At 41.5% G+C, this 15138-nt stretch overlaps 1 protein-coding gene across 3 annotated transcripts in view; it reads left to right on the top strand.

The window, feature by feature from the left end:
- LOC136441211 (tyrosine-protein kinase ABL1-like) overlaps positions 1-15138 on the top strand; it is a 37972-nt gene that overhangs the window by 15305 nt on the left and 7529 nt on the right. For 2 of the 3 annotated variants that reach the window (XM_066437350.1, XM_066437351.1), the window contains exons 3-5: positions 12880-13050; positions 13470-13768; positions 14443-14715. In XM_066437350.1, coding sequence (XP_066293447.1) covers positions 12880-13050; positions 13470-13768; positions 14443-14715 — 743 coding nt within the window. Of the gene's footprint in view, positions 1-12062; positions 12173-12879; positions 13051-13469; positions 13769-14442; positions 14716-15138 lie in introns of those variants that run through there. The other variant, XM_066437352.1, reaches the window with a different exon arrangement.

The following is a 15138-nucleotide window of genomic DNA, read 5'->3' on the forward strand; positions in this document are numbered from 1 at the left end:
TTCAGTTGAATAGTTGAATGTCAGTCGTTAAAACTTTCTCTGTTAGCCTCCTTTGCAGACACCCGCTGGAAGGATTTTTTTCTCCTTTTTACAATGGCAATGTTATCAATTCAATTTGGCCCGATATATAAGAACAGGGAGCAGTCAGAAAACGTAAGTCAGCCTAAAGAAGGCATATCATAATGATGTTTTTCCTTTATTTTATGTTGTGCACCCAAAATTCTTTCTGTGCGCCTTATTTGTTTTTGTTATGTGCACCAGTGCACCTATTTTCAAAGGTCTGCACATGCAGGAGGCTAGGTCAGAGCCCAGGAGAGCGAAAGCAAATTAGCCTGGGGAGGGGGAAGTGTTCTCAGACAGGTGTAAACTGGGTAACAATAGGGTGTGAACAGGACATGTCACCTGTCTGAAGGATGTTTTTCACACCTTTTGTAACTGGTCATTGTTGGGTGATCCGGTGATTATCATTTCTGAGTGTTATGTCAACAAGGGGTGTTCAGTACATCTCATGTACATGACAATAGCAGACTGGACTTTTCACAAACAAGGACAGCAAGACCAGACTTTTGCAGACTGAAACTCCTTATTGTCCTACATTTTTGGGTCACACTCTTGGCAATTACAAATGACTTTACCCCTTTACCCATATTGGTTTGTGACCACAGACCAAAAATAGCCGCAGTAAGGATGTGTATGGCAATGCTGCATTGGTTATATACTGTGGCTTGCAGAAAAACACAGACAGGAAGACAAGCCCAAAACAGTAACTCTCTCGGGGTGAAGTTTCACTATGCTTTTAGTTAGAAAGGTATGACAGGTCTTTCCTCTTTATACATGTACATGTATAACCACCTGACACTATGTGCCAACAAAACCGGAGTGTTACACCAGGTAGCAGGCATTTGTCTCAGAAGATCGGCTCAAAGCGTCAGCAGTACCAAAATTACGAAGGCTTTGTTTTGACTCCCACGTCTTTTATTGTCGGAAACAGGCGGTCCACAATCGCGAGGAAGTCTGAACTGAATGCAGGTGGCGCTTAACTGCCACACAGGGCAGGAAGCACTCCTACCCGATTACTGTTTGTGTCAAGCAGGCTTTCCTGTGTCCAACAAGGACAAAAATGTGGTCAAAAGGATTCCCAACCCCCACTTTTAGTTTGTATGTGACAGGTGGTTATTGTAGGGGTGTGGATGGGGTTTTATTGAGTTCTGGATCTGCATTAAAAGAAGCAATGGGAAGCCAGCCTTGGACCAAGTTGACTAGAATGCTTGGACTAAGCACTGGAACAGTACAACTTGCAAATGTTTTAAACAAATTTTGGTCATTGAGAGAAAGTCTTGAAAGCAATGTTCTGCTAGATAAGATAGCAAGAGAAGAAGATGAACCATCGAAATCTCATCGAAATTTGTGACTTTTATTAAGTCCCAGTCTCTAAACCCCTTCCATACCCTCCTCAGGAGGAAGTGGAGACAGGTCAGTGATCCGTCTTCTTGTTTAGGGTTCCTCCTGATATATGTCCTCAGGTGTAAGGGAACGTTCTTACCTTGCAAGTTGCAAGATATCCTTAGAGATCAGTCCAGGTGCCAGGACGGCAGGACCTCAGGCTAAAAGGTCCGGACCTCTAACTGGACCTTTTAGCCTAGCAGTTATTGCATACGGTTTGTATGCTTGCGGCCCCTTGTGGCCCCGGGTTCGATCCCTGGGAGCCAGGAGACTGTGCTACTCACCTCTTGTGTTTCACACACACACACATACACAAACTTCCTCTCAGCTTGACCTTCAGAAATGAGAAAGGGTGTTCTTCAAGGTGAAGCTGAAAGGAAAGAGGGTTAAGACTTTGTGATTATTTCCCATTGTCAACTCTGCTATAACTTGCGAGGTGATGCTTTCAAAAATGTAGAGCAACCAATTCGGAAGAAAATGGACATCAGAAGGAAAGGAAGTACACATTACACATCAGTAGCATTTTCATTCCAAGCATTCCAGGAAAGGAACTTGAAGCATTCCACCAGGAAATTCCTCTGGAATTGTGTATCCTAGGGAAGTCTGAGTCAGGAATTGTCAATTAGTTCATGTAGTTAGAAATGAATCCCCAGTTCCCAAAGGTTTTGTGGAAATGCTCAGGAAATGCAATTTCACACACAAGGCATAGGAGATTGAAAAATCTAGTCTATATGTATGAATTAAACATGTACGTATGACAGGACGATGGTGATGACTCATGGATGTGTTGGAATGTTACTAAGAATACCAAGGTCAATGAAGGTACAATTTTTCATGTATACTATCTGATTTGTATACTTAACCAAAAATACTTTGAACTTCTCTGTGTTGTTTGAAAACAAATTGACATTGCATGTGTGATCTCAGTATGATATACATGTACATGTACATGTATGTACATACAATGCAGCAGCTGATGAGATTCTTTTGAAAAGTGCCCCCTAGGTTTTTTGTTTAACACTGCATACCAGATTCACAAACATACATACATGTGCTGCATATCTGAATGTAACTCGAAGGGTACCTAAATGTTTAAAGCGGATTTGGCAAAGAAGCTCTAACATTTTGGTTACCATATAACAAATTTCACTCTATAATACAATGTACATCTTCGAGGGGAAAAGTTAATATTTATGTGACACTTGGCATACAGTCTGTTTTGAATCAGTGAACAGACACAGGTTTATCTTACCAAATTGTCCTTGTACATACTTGTACATACAATGACCTGGAATAACCCCGTTGTTGCCATGCCGTGCCACGCACCTGCATGAGAACCCCCCTACTGCTTCTGTATGAACAAACTGACGTCAATGATTTGTGACCACTTCCACTCAAACAAATCACAGGAAACTGTTGACACACTTATGGAGCTATGTAAGCGTGCCACACAGCACACGTTCGACGGCGTCAAAATGTGCACAGGAACACGCTTTGACGGCCGTCCCAGGGTGCCATATGGGGAACCCAGAGCGGCTGTTTTCTACGGTCTCCACATTGATATAAGACGCAAACAGTTGACAATACTCGGTCAGAAAATAGCTGAACAGTTATATATTTTTACGATCTTTTGATTTCTATGAAGGACAGAGTGTGGGAAAATACGGAATTTGCGAAGTTCGTACGGAGCGCCAGTGAGAACGTGCGAGCACCGATCTCGGGAGATAGTTCAACTAAAACCCGTTCTGAAATGAAATAAAAACACCCAAACTATCAACTGTTCCGCTTTTTATTATCTTCAGATGTAATACTTATGATCCATTTGGCTGGAGCTGCCAGTAAACCTGCGTAAAACCTACAGGAAACGCCGATCTCGATGCACGGAAAGTCCGCCATGACACATGTGCGATCAGCCGCTTAGACGGAAAGTAGCCACTTATTGCGACACAAACATTACGCCGATTCGGCGTGATTTGTATGAATACGTATGCCGTGATCGGTCTCTCTTTTTTGCGTGAGGCCGTTACCACGGAGATTTCTGGACACAAGCTTGAAGGCAAATGTTTATACGCTCAGCAGGATGTCTCTAAATTGTGTGTTTTCGCGCAATAAAATATCAAAAGGCATGCACGCCGAACTTTCCACAGGCCGTTGCCACCTGTCAGTCAGCACGTCAGGACGTGCTGAGCTGCACGCTGTGACGGAAGTTTTGTCTCTCCTTTTACTACGGCGATTTTCGGGCACAAGCTCAAAGGGAAATGCTCAATGATATATCTATGAAGTCACTGCGAAATATCTATTCATTGAAATTCGCACAATAAAATATCAAAAGGCATTAACGCCGAACTTTCCACATACCGTCGTCACCTGCCAGTCAGCACGTCAAGACGTGCTGAGCTGCACGCTGTGACGGAAGTTTTGTGGATTGATAGTGAACCAGAATCGGTGAACTGGTCAAGTGCAGCATGGACTTTGCTGTTACAATTGCGTGACTTTAAAGTAATTGTTGAAAATTGTCGATGTAGCCACAGCACAATTCGGTAAAATACAGGTAAGTAATTGCACAGCATATCGCACGCCTGTTCTCGATCGCCCCCCTGTGCTGTGCGCTGTGACCCAAGAAGATTCTTTCAGGTATTTTGCTTCTATTTCTAGTTTTAAAAAATATTCCTTGTTATTTCCCTTTCAACTTTCATTAGCGATTATGAAATGGTTGAAACTTTGTTTTCTTTTAGCGAGCAATTGTTTCTTTCAAGTAGTATAAGGAAAGTTTCAAGTTTTTAACGTCTTCGTCATTTGTTATATTCCGCCATTCCGCCGTTATCATGTACTGGTCCACACGCTTTGACGGTTACACTGGAAACTCACCGTAGCACGTTTCATAGATAATGTTTTTGAATGGTAAGTCGTCATCTGATAAGCGATGATAAAACTTTGCTTTCTTGTTGCGAGTTATTTTGTTGCTATAAGGAACTTGTCAAGTTTTAGAAAGTTTTTTGTCGTTTGTCATACATATTCTGCCGTTATCGTGTGCTGATCCACACGCTTTGACGGGTTATCCGAAAACTCACCGCAGGACGTTACAATATTGATATTTTTAATGGTAAATCGTCTTTTGTTAAGTGATTATAAACTAACAGAAAGTTTGTTTTCTTGTTGCAAGTTATTTGTTGCTATTTGGAAATTGTGAAGTTTTTTTAATAGTATAGGTCGTTTGTCATATTCTGCCGTCATCATGTGCTGATCCGCACGCTATGACGGTTATACCGGAACCTCACCACGGCACGTTGCAATGATGGTATTTTTGAATGGTAAGTTTCGTCCGGCTTGGATTAATGGTTGTAAAATGATAGAAACTTTGTTTTCCTGTTGCGACTTTTTTTTGTTGCTATGATTGCTAAGGAAATTTTCAAGCTTTTTTTCGAGTATTTGTCGTCTGTGATATTCTGCCGTCATCATGTGCTCATCCACACGTTATGACGGGTTGCATGGAAACTCACGTGTACATGCAGCACTTCGCAATACACACTAGGCTCAACACGCACACATGCAATGTTTAAAATGATTTATCACCGAGCATGGGACCGCAACCTACGGGCTCTGATAACGCTTAGGACCGACATTTAGTTGTGTATGGCAGCCCAGACATAGGAACCCCGAAACAAATGAAACGGGAGGTTTGGCCGCAAGTGTCTTTCTTCTCTACCTCAAGAAGGTGGTCTGCAAACAAAACAAAAAAAACGTTTCGATGACAGTCGGTTTTGAGCGTTCACGATCCGAAGATTGAATCGTCCCGAGACATTCTGAACCAATTCGATGATTGAACCGTTTCGATTATTTCCCGTAACCGGGTTAGCCTTGTTTGATCCGTTGCCATGTTTGTTTTGTTTGGCGGGGTCTGGGTAATAAGCGGGCACCACCAGTCCAAAGTTGATTTGGTTTAATCTTCGACTTCAGCAAGTCGACTGATTTCTTAGTTCTCAGTGCTATGTAGCATTTTAGTATTTTATGTCAAACCGCAGAAACCTGTGACGTTTACTGGTGTCTTCATTTTCCACTGCCTTCAAAAAAGAAGTCAAACCCAACCACAACCATAGTCAACCTTAGTTAACTTAGAACTTTCACAGTAGACTAGATAACTATTTCTGATTCCCATGTATTTCCATGTGCTTGTTTGTCTGAAATTAGCCTTCGGGCATGAACTTGCAATAAAGTTATTATCATTTACTGCATCCAAGGACATCTCTATATACTAGTATAATGCCCTTGCATCATAGCATAGATCTACTGTATTTCGGTAGATTTCAACCGGTTCAACTGGACCTAAACAAACGTTGTCCCGGCACAATTGTTTCACCATAGGTGCACTGATTGCCCGCCATTGTTCTACCGGCTTTTGGAAATAGGTGTATACAAGAACCATCAACAAAACGTAGAGCTGAAAAATAGAAAGGCAGCTAACGTTGTGAGAGAATAATGTAGTTTCATAAGATTGTTTCAAGTGACTGTCTTTCTAATGAGCTCACTCACACACTTGCCTCAGCTCACAACAAAGCCTGCTAGTTTATTTGGGAGTTTCTTTTGCTGAACGTCGATTAGGCCATGTTGTCTGTACGAGTCCATGCCATAACCTTACACGTGAAATCAGTCAGAGCACCCCGCATTATTTCCCCTGTAGAAAACGGAAAAAAAGTTTAGTCATTTCAAGGGATTCTCTCATCTCCTACCCCTTTTAGAAATGAAACCCGCCATTTTTCATCAGTGAAAAATATGAATAAACGTAACTAATGGTATGCTTTCCGTGAATGAGACTGAGAAGGAACTCTGTATGTTTAGCCGATAAATTCCTTGGAATTTTACAGGCTCATGCCTTAGCACGTACCCTGTCACAAGGACAATAAATAAGATTGTTGTGTTCGTTATCTGAGGGATACAATTGCCATCGATCGTTGAACCCTTTCTTTGTAAACCGTCACCGCGTACGTGTGGACACAGAGCGACGGGGACACCGTTACGCCACACGACCCCACAGCCTAGCTGGTTATTGCCATGGCTTACAAACTAGAATTGCCCAATTGCCTTGTGTAGCAATATTTTAAGATTCAATCGACAGTTTTCATCTCTATAAGTCTCACAATTGTAAAAGCCAGTGCTACTCTTTACCTGTTCACCATCAGTCCACAATTTCCGTCACAGCGAGCAGCTCAGCACGTCTTGACGTGCTGACTGACACGTGGCGACGATAGAATATGACAAACTCTAAAAAAACTTGAATGTTTCCTTATAGCAGCAAAAAAACTCCCAACAAAGTTTCTATCTTTCCACAATCGCAAATCAAAGGACAAAGGAAATTAATATGGAATCCTAGTATGTGTCTTTTAACTCAAAATTGGAGAAAAATATTTTTAAGAGCCGTCCGTCAAGGGCGTGCAGCTCAGCACGGCTCGACGTGCTGACTGACATGTGGCGACGGCACGTGGAAAGTTCGGCGTGCATGCCTTTTAATATTTTATTATGCGAAATAATTATTCATAAATATATCATTGAGCATTTCTCTATTGAGCTTGTGCCCGAAAATCTCCACAGTAACGGACTCACGCCAAAAAAAAGGAGAGACAAAACTTCCGTCACAGCGTGCAGCTCTGCACGTCTTGACGTGCTGATCTGGCACGTGACGACGGTATGTGGAAAGTTCGGCGTTAATGCCTTTTAATATTTTATTGTGCGAAATATCTATTCATAGATATATCATTGAGCATTTCCATTCGAGCTTGTGCCCGAAAATCGCCATAGTAACGGACTCACGCCAAAAAAAGGAGAGACAAAACTTCCGTCACAGCGTGCACGTCCTGACGTGCTGACTGGCAGGTGACGACGGTATATGCGGAAAGTTCGGCGTTAATGCCCTTTAATATCTTATTGTGCGAATTTCTATGAATAGATATTTCGCAGTGACTGGGAAATATCTATTCATAGATATATCATTATAACGGACTCACGCCATAGTAACGGATTCACGCCAAAAAAAGAGAGACAAAACTTCCGTCACAGCGTGCAGCTCAGCACGTCTTGACGTGCTGACTGGCAGGTGACGACGGTATGTGGAATGTTCGGCGTTAATGCCTTTTAATATCTTATTGTGCGAATTTCTATGAATAGATATTTCGCAGTGACTGCGAAATATCTATTCATAGATATATCATTGAGCGTTTCCCTTTGAGCTTGTGCCCGAAAATCGCCGTAGTAAAAGGAGAGACAAAACTTCCGTCACAGCGTGCAGCTCAGCACGTCCTGACGTGCTGACTGACAGGTGGCAACGGCCTGTGGAAAGTTCGGCGTGCATGCCTTTTAATATTTTATTGTGCGAAAACACACAATTTAGAGACATCCTGCTGAGCGTATAAACATTTGCCTTCAAGCTTGTGTCCAGAAATCTCCGTGGTAACGGCCTCACGCAAAAAAGAGAGACCGATCACGGCATACGTATTCATACAAATCACGCCGAATCGGCGTAATGTTTGTGTCGCAATAAGTGGCTACTTTCCGTCTAAGCGGCTGATCGCACATGTGTCATGGCGGACTTTCCGTGCATCGAGATCGGCGTTTCCTGTAGGTTTTACGCAGGTTTACTGGCAGCTCCAGCCAAATGGATCATAAGTATTACATCTGAAGATAATAAAAAGCGGAACAGTTGATAGTTTGGGTGTTTTTATTTCATTTCAGAACGGGTTTTAGTTGAACTATCTCCCGAGATCGGTGCTCGCACGTTCTCACTGGCGCTCCGTACGAACTTCGCAAATTCCGTATTTTCCCACACTCTGTCCTTCATAGAAATCAAAAGATCGTAAAAATATATAATTGTTCAGCTATTTTCTGACCGAGTATTGTCAACTGTTTGCGTCTTATATCAATGTGGAGACCGTAGAAAACAGCCGTTCTGGGTTCCCCATATGGCACCCTGGGACGGCCGTCAAAGCGTGTTCCTGTGCACATTTTGACGCCGTCGAACGTGTGCTGTGTGGCACGCTTACATACCTGCACTTATGAGGGAAGTCCTGATCCATCCCCCTATAGTAGGGCTTAGGAGTGACGTGTTGTTTGACGTAATAGAACCGGCCACTGCCGCCTGCTAAGCTGGTGTGTGAGAAAAGTAGTTACACTGGTTGGTTGGTAGGTACAAATACTAATAGAAAAGACCACACCAATTAGATTTGTTGTTTCTTGGCTGAACTTCAACATGAAGACTGTCGGTGTGACTGCCAGAGAGAAGTTTGTACCTTGGTGCACTCAGTTTTTGGGATGCAGACATATTCAAGTTTTCCTCCCTGCTCTCTGTTTTGACAATGCCCTCTTGCTAGAATGTCACCTTAAAATGTCCGAGAGCCAAGGATATAAGATGGTGTAGCCTTAGGTACATGTTCTACCATTACCTAAGTGTCATGCATATGCAGGTGCCATATTCTTTGTTTCTCTATTCACCAAATTGACCTTGAAGGATACAAACCTGTTGTATGGTACAACTGAATACATACTTCCTTACACAATGTCTTGTTGGTAGTTCGTACTTGGGAGAAGATTTGTAGTTAGAATGATATACACTTTTGCACTTGTGTGAAACTAGCAAAATCTGGCTGACCAGTACTATCAGTACTGGTAAATGACCAATTTTGTTTGAAGTGAAGACTTGAAGTATTTGCAGTGAATGTTGTTGTTCCTGTTGCCCTGGAGTTACCTTCCTGTTCCAGCTGACTTCCTTCCACATGATACACTGACCCAGCCGGGATGGTTCAAGACGTGACGAGTATATGGAAATGACATTGGGTAGAGGACAGAGAATGACACTTTTTCCTTAGATAGTAGTGCCGATAAGCTATGGTTAGCATGTTTATCCAAGCACACCGGGTCACCCCTACTCTTCTTGGTAAGTGTGTTGAGTTTTTATTTTACTTGCAGAGGTTTGATGCCTGAAGTTCAAAGCTAGTGCTTTGGTATGATATTTACTGGTACTGATCAGTGAGATCTACATGTAGATATCATTGTCGGCATTTTGCTTGTTTCGCCCAAGTGAAAAGTGTACGGCCACCAGCTTTACATTACGATGATATACATGTTTGAACTTGAAGCGACACAGCTGGTATGGTTCAAGATGTGAAGAGTGACAAATGTGGACTCCTTAGTAATGAACTGGTCTCGTAGGAGTTAGCAATTCTAGTACCTTATGACAAGTTTGGGGGTCCGAATCCCAAACCTAGATGTCAGAGTCAAACCGCATTTTTATTTCTTTTGATTATCTATCTGGGTTCCCATTTAAAGAGCAACTATTTTGGTTCAAGACTTATGTTACTTATTGTTAGTACAACATTTATATACTATAATCTTGTGGATGAGGACAACATGGTCTAGTACAGTATTTAGTTTTTGTGGTTTAAGAAATCCTGTGTCTTGATCATGAGGTTAGGGGTTCAATTCCCATACTAACTATTAGACTCTTGAACCCCATCTCTGCACTCCACTCCTTTAAGCTATGATATAGGAAGGAAGTAACAACCCAATTTTCATTCCAATACTTAATAGGATTTAAGAAGAACAGCACCTTGAGCAGATTATATTAAGGAATCCAACATGTGTACACATTTTACAAAGAGTAGGGGCACACCCTCTAATTCAAGGGCAGGCACACCCTGTTCTGTAATCCAAAATGTGTTAGTTCCTCACGTTCACATGTGTACACGTATATAGCTTGTACTCAAACCACTATGCACACAATTGATGCTTCAGTTACCATATAGTGGTTTATGCAATTTTACAATTCAGATTCAGGACATAAATCACTAGACAACAAATCAATCAATACGACAAAGGAAAGTTAATAATGACTATTGATCATTTTTGATTGACCTCTAACCAATTAAGAATTGTGTTCCAAACGGCTTCTTCTATAAAAGTAAAGGTTAGACAAATGGATGACATTACCATAGTTGATCTGAGCTGTTGTGTATGATTATAAAGCTGTCAGATGTATTTTTACTCACATTAAGCATGCCACACAGTTTTTTAATTCCAACTCTGACAGAATAACACATAGCTGATAAAGAACAATAAGTATTTAGATACTTAATTGTCAATTCAATGAAATGTTTAAATCTTTAATTTGCTGATAGCCTTAGGCAGTTTACAGAATGATGAGGTTGCCTAATCTGTGGGTCAGTTGTGTACGTGTAAAACCCCATGAGAAGTATTTCCGCCCACCTGACAACACCTGGCAGTAGCCCAGATTAAAGCTGTTTGTCAACAGGAAGTTATTATACATGTATGTCATTACGTGAGGACTGTTTTGTATGGAATCTGGGAGGTGCTTTATTGTGAATTCCAGTCAACATGAAATTTGGAGTCTTCACATACCACATACAGGTGTCAATTTTGTTACAGCTTATTTTAACCTTTTTAGTATTGTACAGTTACACAACTTACAATAGAAATATTCTACAGTTCTTGAAAGGTAATACATACAGGTACCATGTGTATGTACATGTACATGTACATCAGAAAGTATAAAACAAGAAAAGGAATGGTCTAAATTTCGACAGTCTAAAATCTTTGGGTTGTGGCAAGCAATTGAAAATTTAGATTTAAGTATCATGAAAGAGGACTTCTCAATATCATTGAATTATGGAAGATTTAGTTATTCTTACTGTGACATGTAGAGATACAGTCAAACCTCTACATAAGGACCACCAGGCCAATGTGACCACTTTTTTTTGTTTTTTTCGATTGACACAAGCTTTAAGAATCCTGTCTAAGTGACCACCTGTCCGCATAGACCAGGTTTTATCTGTCCATTGAGTGGTCTTCTTAGGCAGTTTTGACTGTATATGACCTGAAAAAGAAACTCTTCTAGTTTCTTTTTTTTTGCTATTTCAAAATGACCATTGTCATGATTATGTCTATAACAACCATGCTTCCCCTCCTAACACTGGAATGTTCCATATGAAATCAGGAATGTTTTAACTCATTAAAATATTTCACAGAAAATTAGCCTGTCAGGGTAACTTCTCTGTCCATATATGGGCATCGATGCGAGGTTGATGGGAAGCTAACCTGCTGGGTTGATGACGTCACAAAAACTGTGACCTGACATCCACATGTGTCCCGGGGGGAAAACATCCAGTGTGGGTCACCAGCACAATAGGAACTCATGACCTGAGCTAACACACCCTTTGGCTACTGTCATTCCACCCAATTTAATCCACAAGTCTTTGTTAAACTTGTAGGAAGCTCTGGGCTTAGTGTTGTACAAACTCTTTTCTTTCTTGATATCTTTCCTCTGAGTTTAAGAATGCTAAAGATGGTACTGTAAGGAGTGGTAGATGTTATTATTTGCTTGAGCGGTTTCCTAGGAAGTACAGTTTACTGTACACAAAACGGGTCGGAAGTAGGACTTCCACCTTGGTGTGGTTACCAGGCGTGCCCGTATAAAAAGGTTGGTCCTCAAGGTCGTAGGACTCACTGTTCCTACGTCACTGTGGTGAGAGGATCCCTGGTTACTCACATGGGTAACTGGCTGGTGTGGGAATGTTGTACAGATTTGAGTTAGCCGTATGAGAACTTGTCCTGTTGGACTGCATTTGTGTTGGACGTTCAGTTAGGCTGCTTGTGAGATCTAGAAGATTCAGGATGGAAACTGACAGCATTTGTAACTACTGTGTCAAAGTCAGCATCACGTTTTCTGGTCAGTATTTTAGCTTTTGACTTGTCCCCTATTTTGTATATCAAGAGAGAAAGTTGTATTGTAAGCGATATAATTGTTGTATGGAAGCTCGTGTTGAACGTTGGCTGCTGGTGACAAGATTTTTGATGGAAACTGGCAGCATTTCTAACTACTGTGTCAAAGTCAGGATCACATTTTTGGTCTGTATGTTGGCTTTGAGTAAAGTTTGACTTTTGCGCTTTTTTGAAAATTCCTCCAGTTACAGATGTTTCTGAGTTTGTGGCCCACTACCAGACACACCATCAGATACCCTTCTCAATAACCTTAAAGATGATGAGCCAGATTAAGCTAAGAATTATCATGGTACTTTTCCTTTAATCTGGAACTTAACCTTTCAAGACGATTGATACGTCTTCTCCTGTTACAGAATGTTTATGAGGCTTAACAGCCCTCTGCCGGACATGCCACATCTGATACCCTTCCTTATATTACATACATAAGATTAATATTATTACATATAGTCTAAGCTGTAAGATAAGAACTTCTTTTAAGATGATAACAATGTCCTCCCAGCGGTTCTGGCTAACCGCCCCCTGTCAGACACGCCACATTTAAAGCCAGATTGAAGACTTTCATGTTTCCATTGTTTCATGGTCAAACCCTAGATGATATTGTGTAAAAAAAGAACCTGTTTTAAGATGATACCAATCAATATTTTTCCGTTGCAGAAGTGTCTGAGGTCCTTGCTAACCGCCCCCTGCCGGACACGCCGCACCTCGGGGAGAGGTGGACGTCGCGGGAGAACCTGCTGTTCGGGCCGGAGCTCAACGACCCCCAGCTGTTCGTCGCACTGTACGACTTCGTAGCAGGAGACACAAATCAACTTAGTATAGTCAAAGGTAGGGAGATATTGTATTTTTTTTATTTACAAAGTTTTTTATTGATTAATTGGAACTTAACATGTGTTTTGCGAAAGAAACTATTTTTTGGCTCAGATTTTTTTTTCCTTTTGTATTAAGAAAAAGAATGGAAACACAATAGAATATTGAATTATTTTCTATGTCAAACACTTAGTTTCAAATTCTAAACATTTATTTTCTGGTTTTAGTTGCTGATTTTCTGAATCCATTTCAACATCACATATTACGTCATCTAATTTATTCTAAAACTGAAAACATCTCCACATACTGAGTTATAATGATAGCGGGAGAATTGGTTAGAAAATAAAAGATCAGTGAAAGTACGTCCTTTCAGCACCCATTTTGAATTTGAGGTCTCCACAAACATCATCTAAAGTCAGGAACCTTTTTCCCCACAGGTGAGCACCTCCACATCCTGAGCTATAACGAGAGCGGGGAATGGTGCGAGGCGCAGAACCGCAACAAGCAGCGCGGCTGGGTCCCGTCCAGTTATGTTACCCCGGCAACCAGCCTGGAGCGACACTCCTGGTACCATGGCGCCATCTCCCGCAACGCCGCCGAGTACATCCTGTCCTCCGGGATCAACGGCAGCTTCCTGGTGCGGGAGAGCGAGAGCAGCCCGGGGCAGCTGTCCATCTCGCTCAGATACGAGGGGAGGGTGTACCACTATAGGATCAACAACGCCTCCGATGGAAAGGTTGGTTATAGATCCATTTAGACAATATTTACAGTATGAAAGAGTCATACTGTGAGCCTTAGCATGTTAAAGTTACTGCAGTTGAAATGAGGGGAGGGTGTACCACTACAGGATAAACAACGCCTCCGTTGGAAAGGTTGGTTATAGATATACGACAAAAATAGTTACTCAAGCAACTGGATAAAATTTAAACTGTCAGACGTTTCAGACAGCATCCGCTGTCTTTCGTCAGTAACTAAGGAAAGGACTGGAAAACCAGGTTTGACACCAAAACTCAGAATAGATATGTTAGTGAGGTTAAGACAAATAAGGATGTCTTGACGTAGTCTTCAATAGTACTAAGTATACTAATACTAAAGTCAAGACAAGGTCATATGCTAACAGTTCAATTAGCATTATCGGAAGTGCCTGAAAGTTCAACATGTAGACCTCCTATCTTGTTGAGGGTTGAATTGTACATTCTCAGGTTATAGATATGTTTTCTCAACATTTAGACTATATTTGAGTATGACAAAAAAAGAGCACTTTTGTCATAAATGATTATAGAGAACATTTGAACTAGGTTTTTGGCTACCGGTAATACAGATGCAGGTATAAAAGAATTGCTGGGGACATCCTAGCCTGTTGATTTTAAGAAAAAGGACATTTTGGATTTACATCGTCTCGTCTTCCAGGTCTATGTCACATCAGAAAGTAGATTCAACACCTTAGCAGAGCTCGTCCACCACCACTCCCTGGACCCCGACGGCCTCATCACGACACTACGCTACCCCGCGCCCAAACGCAACAAGCCCACGGTGTACGGGCTGTCCCCGGAGCCCGACCACTGGGAGGTGGAGCGCACAGACATCGCCATGAAGCAGAAGCTGGGAGGGGGGCAGTACGGGGAGGTCTACGAGGGAGTGTGGAAAAGATACGGCAGGACTGTGGCTGTCAAGACTCTAAAGGTTGGTCAAACTTGAATTTCTTAATAGTTATCCATTCATGAAATCAACAAGTATGTAGTTAGATGTCTAAAGTTCACAGCCTTTGCGCTTTAACTTACACAAGTAATGAGCTGAAATAGGTAGTCATTTCAGCTTCTTTTTCTTGATATATGTGTTACCTTTTAAATTAGATATGCTGTATGTGTACCTAAATATGACTCATTTTGAATATTGGATACTCATTAGTTACATGTATGTATATGGGGTAATGAAAGGTTGTCATGATTTTAATTTGTATAAAGTACATGTAGAGTGGACTCTTTCCTAGCCTCTGCTAATCGACATCTATCGCAACACTGTCATCCCTCAGTAAGACATCTGTAGCCACATGGCTCACGTTTAGGTTGTCATTTTATTTCTTCCAACTACCAGATGGTTGTAACT

This window comes from Branchiostoma lanceolatum, chromosome 9, assembly GCF_035083965.1.
Source record: "Branchiostoma lanceolatum isolate klBraLanc5 chromosome 9, klBraLanc5.hap2, whole genome shotgun sequence".
NCBI lineage: Eukaryota > Metazoa > Chordata > Leptocardii > Amphioxiformes > Branchiostomatidae > Branchiostoma > Branchiostoma lanceolatum.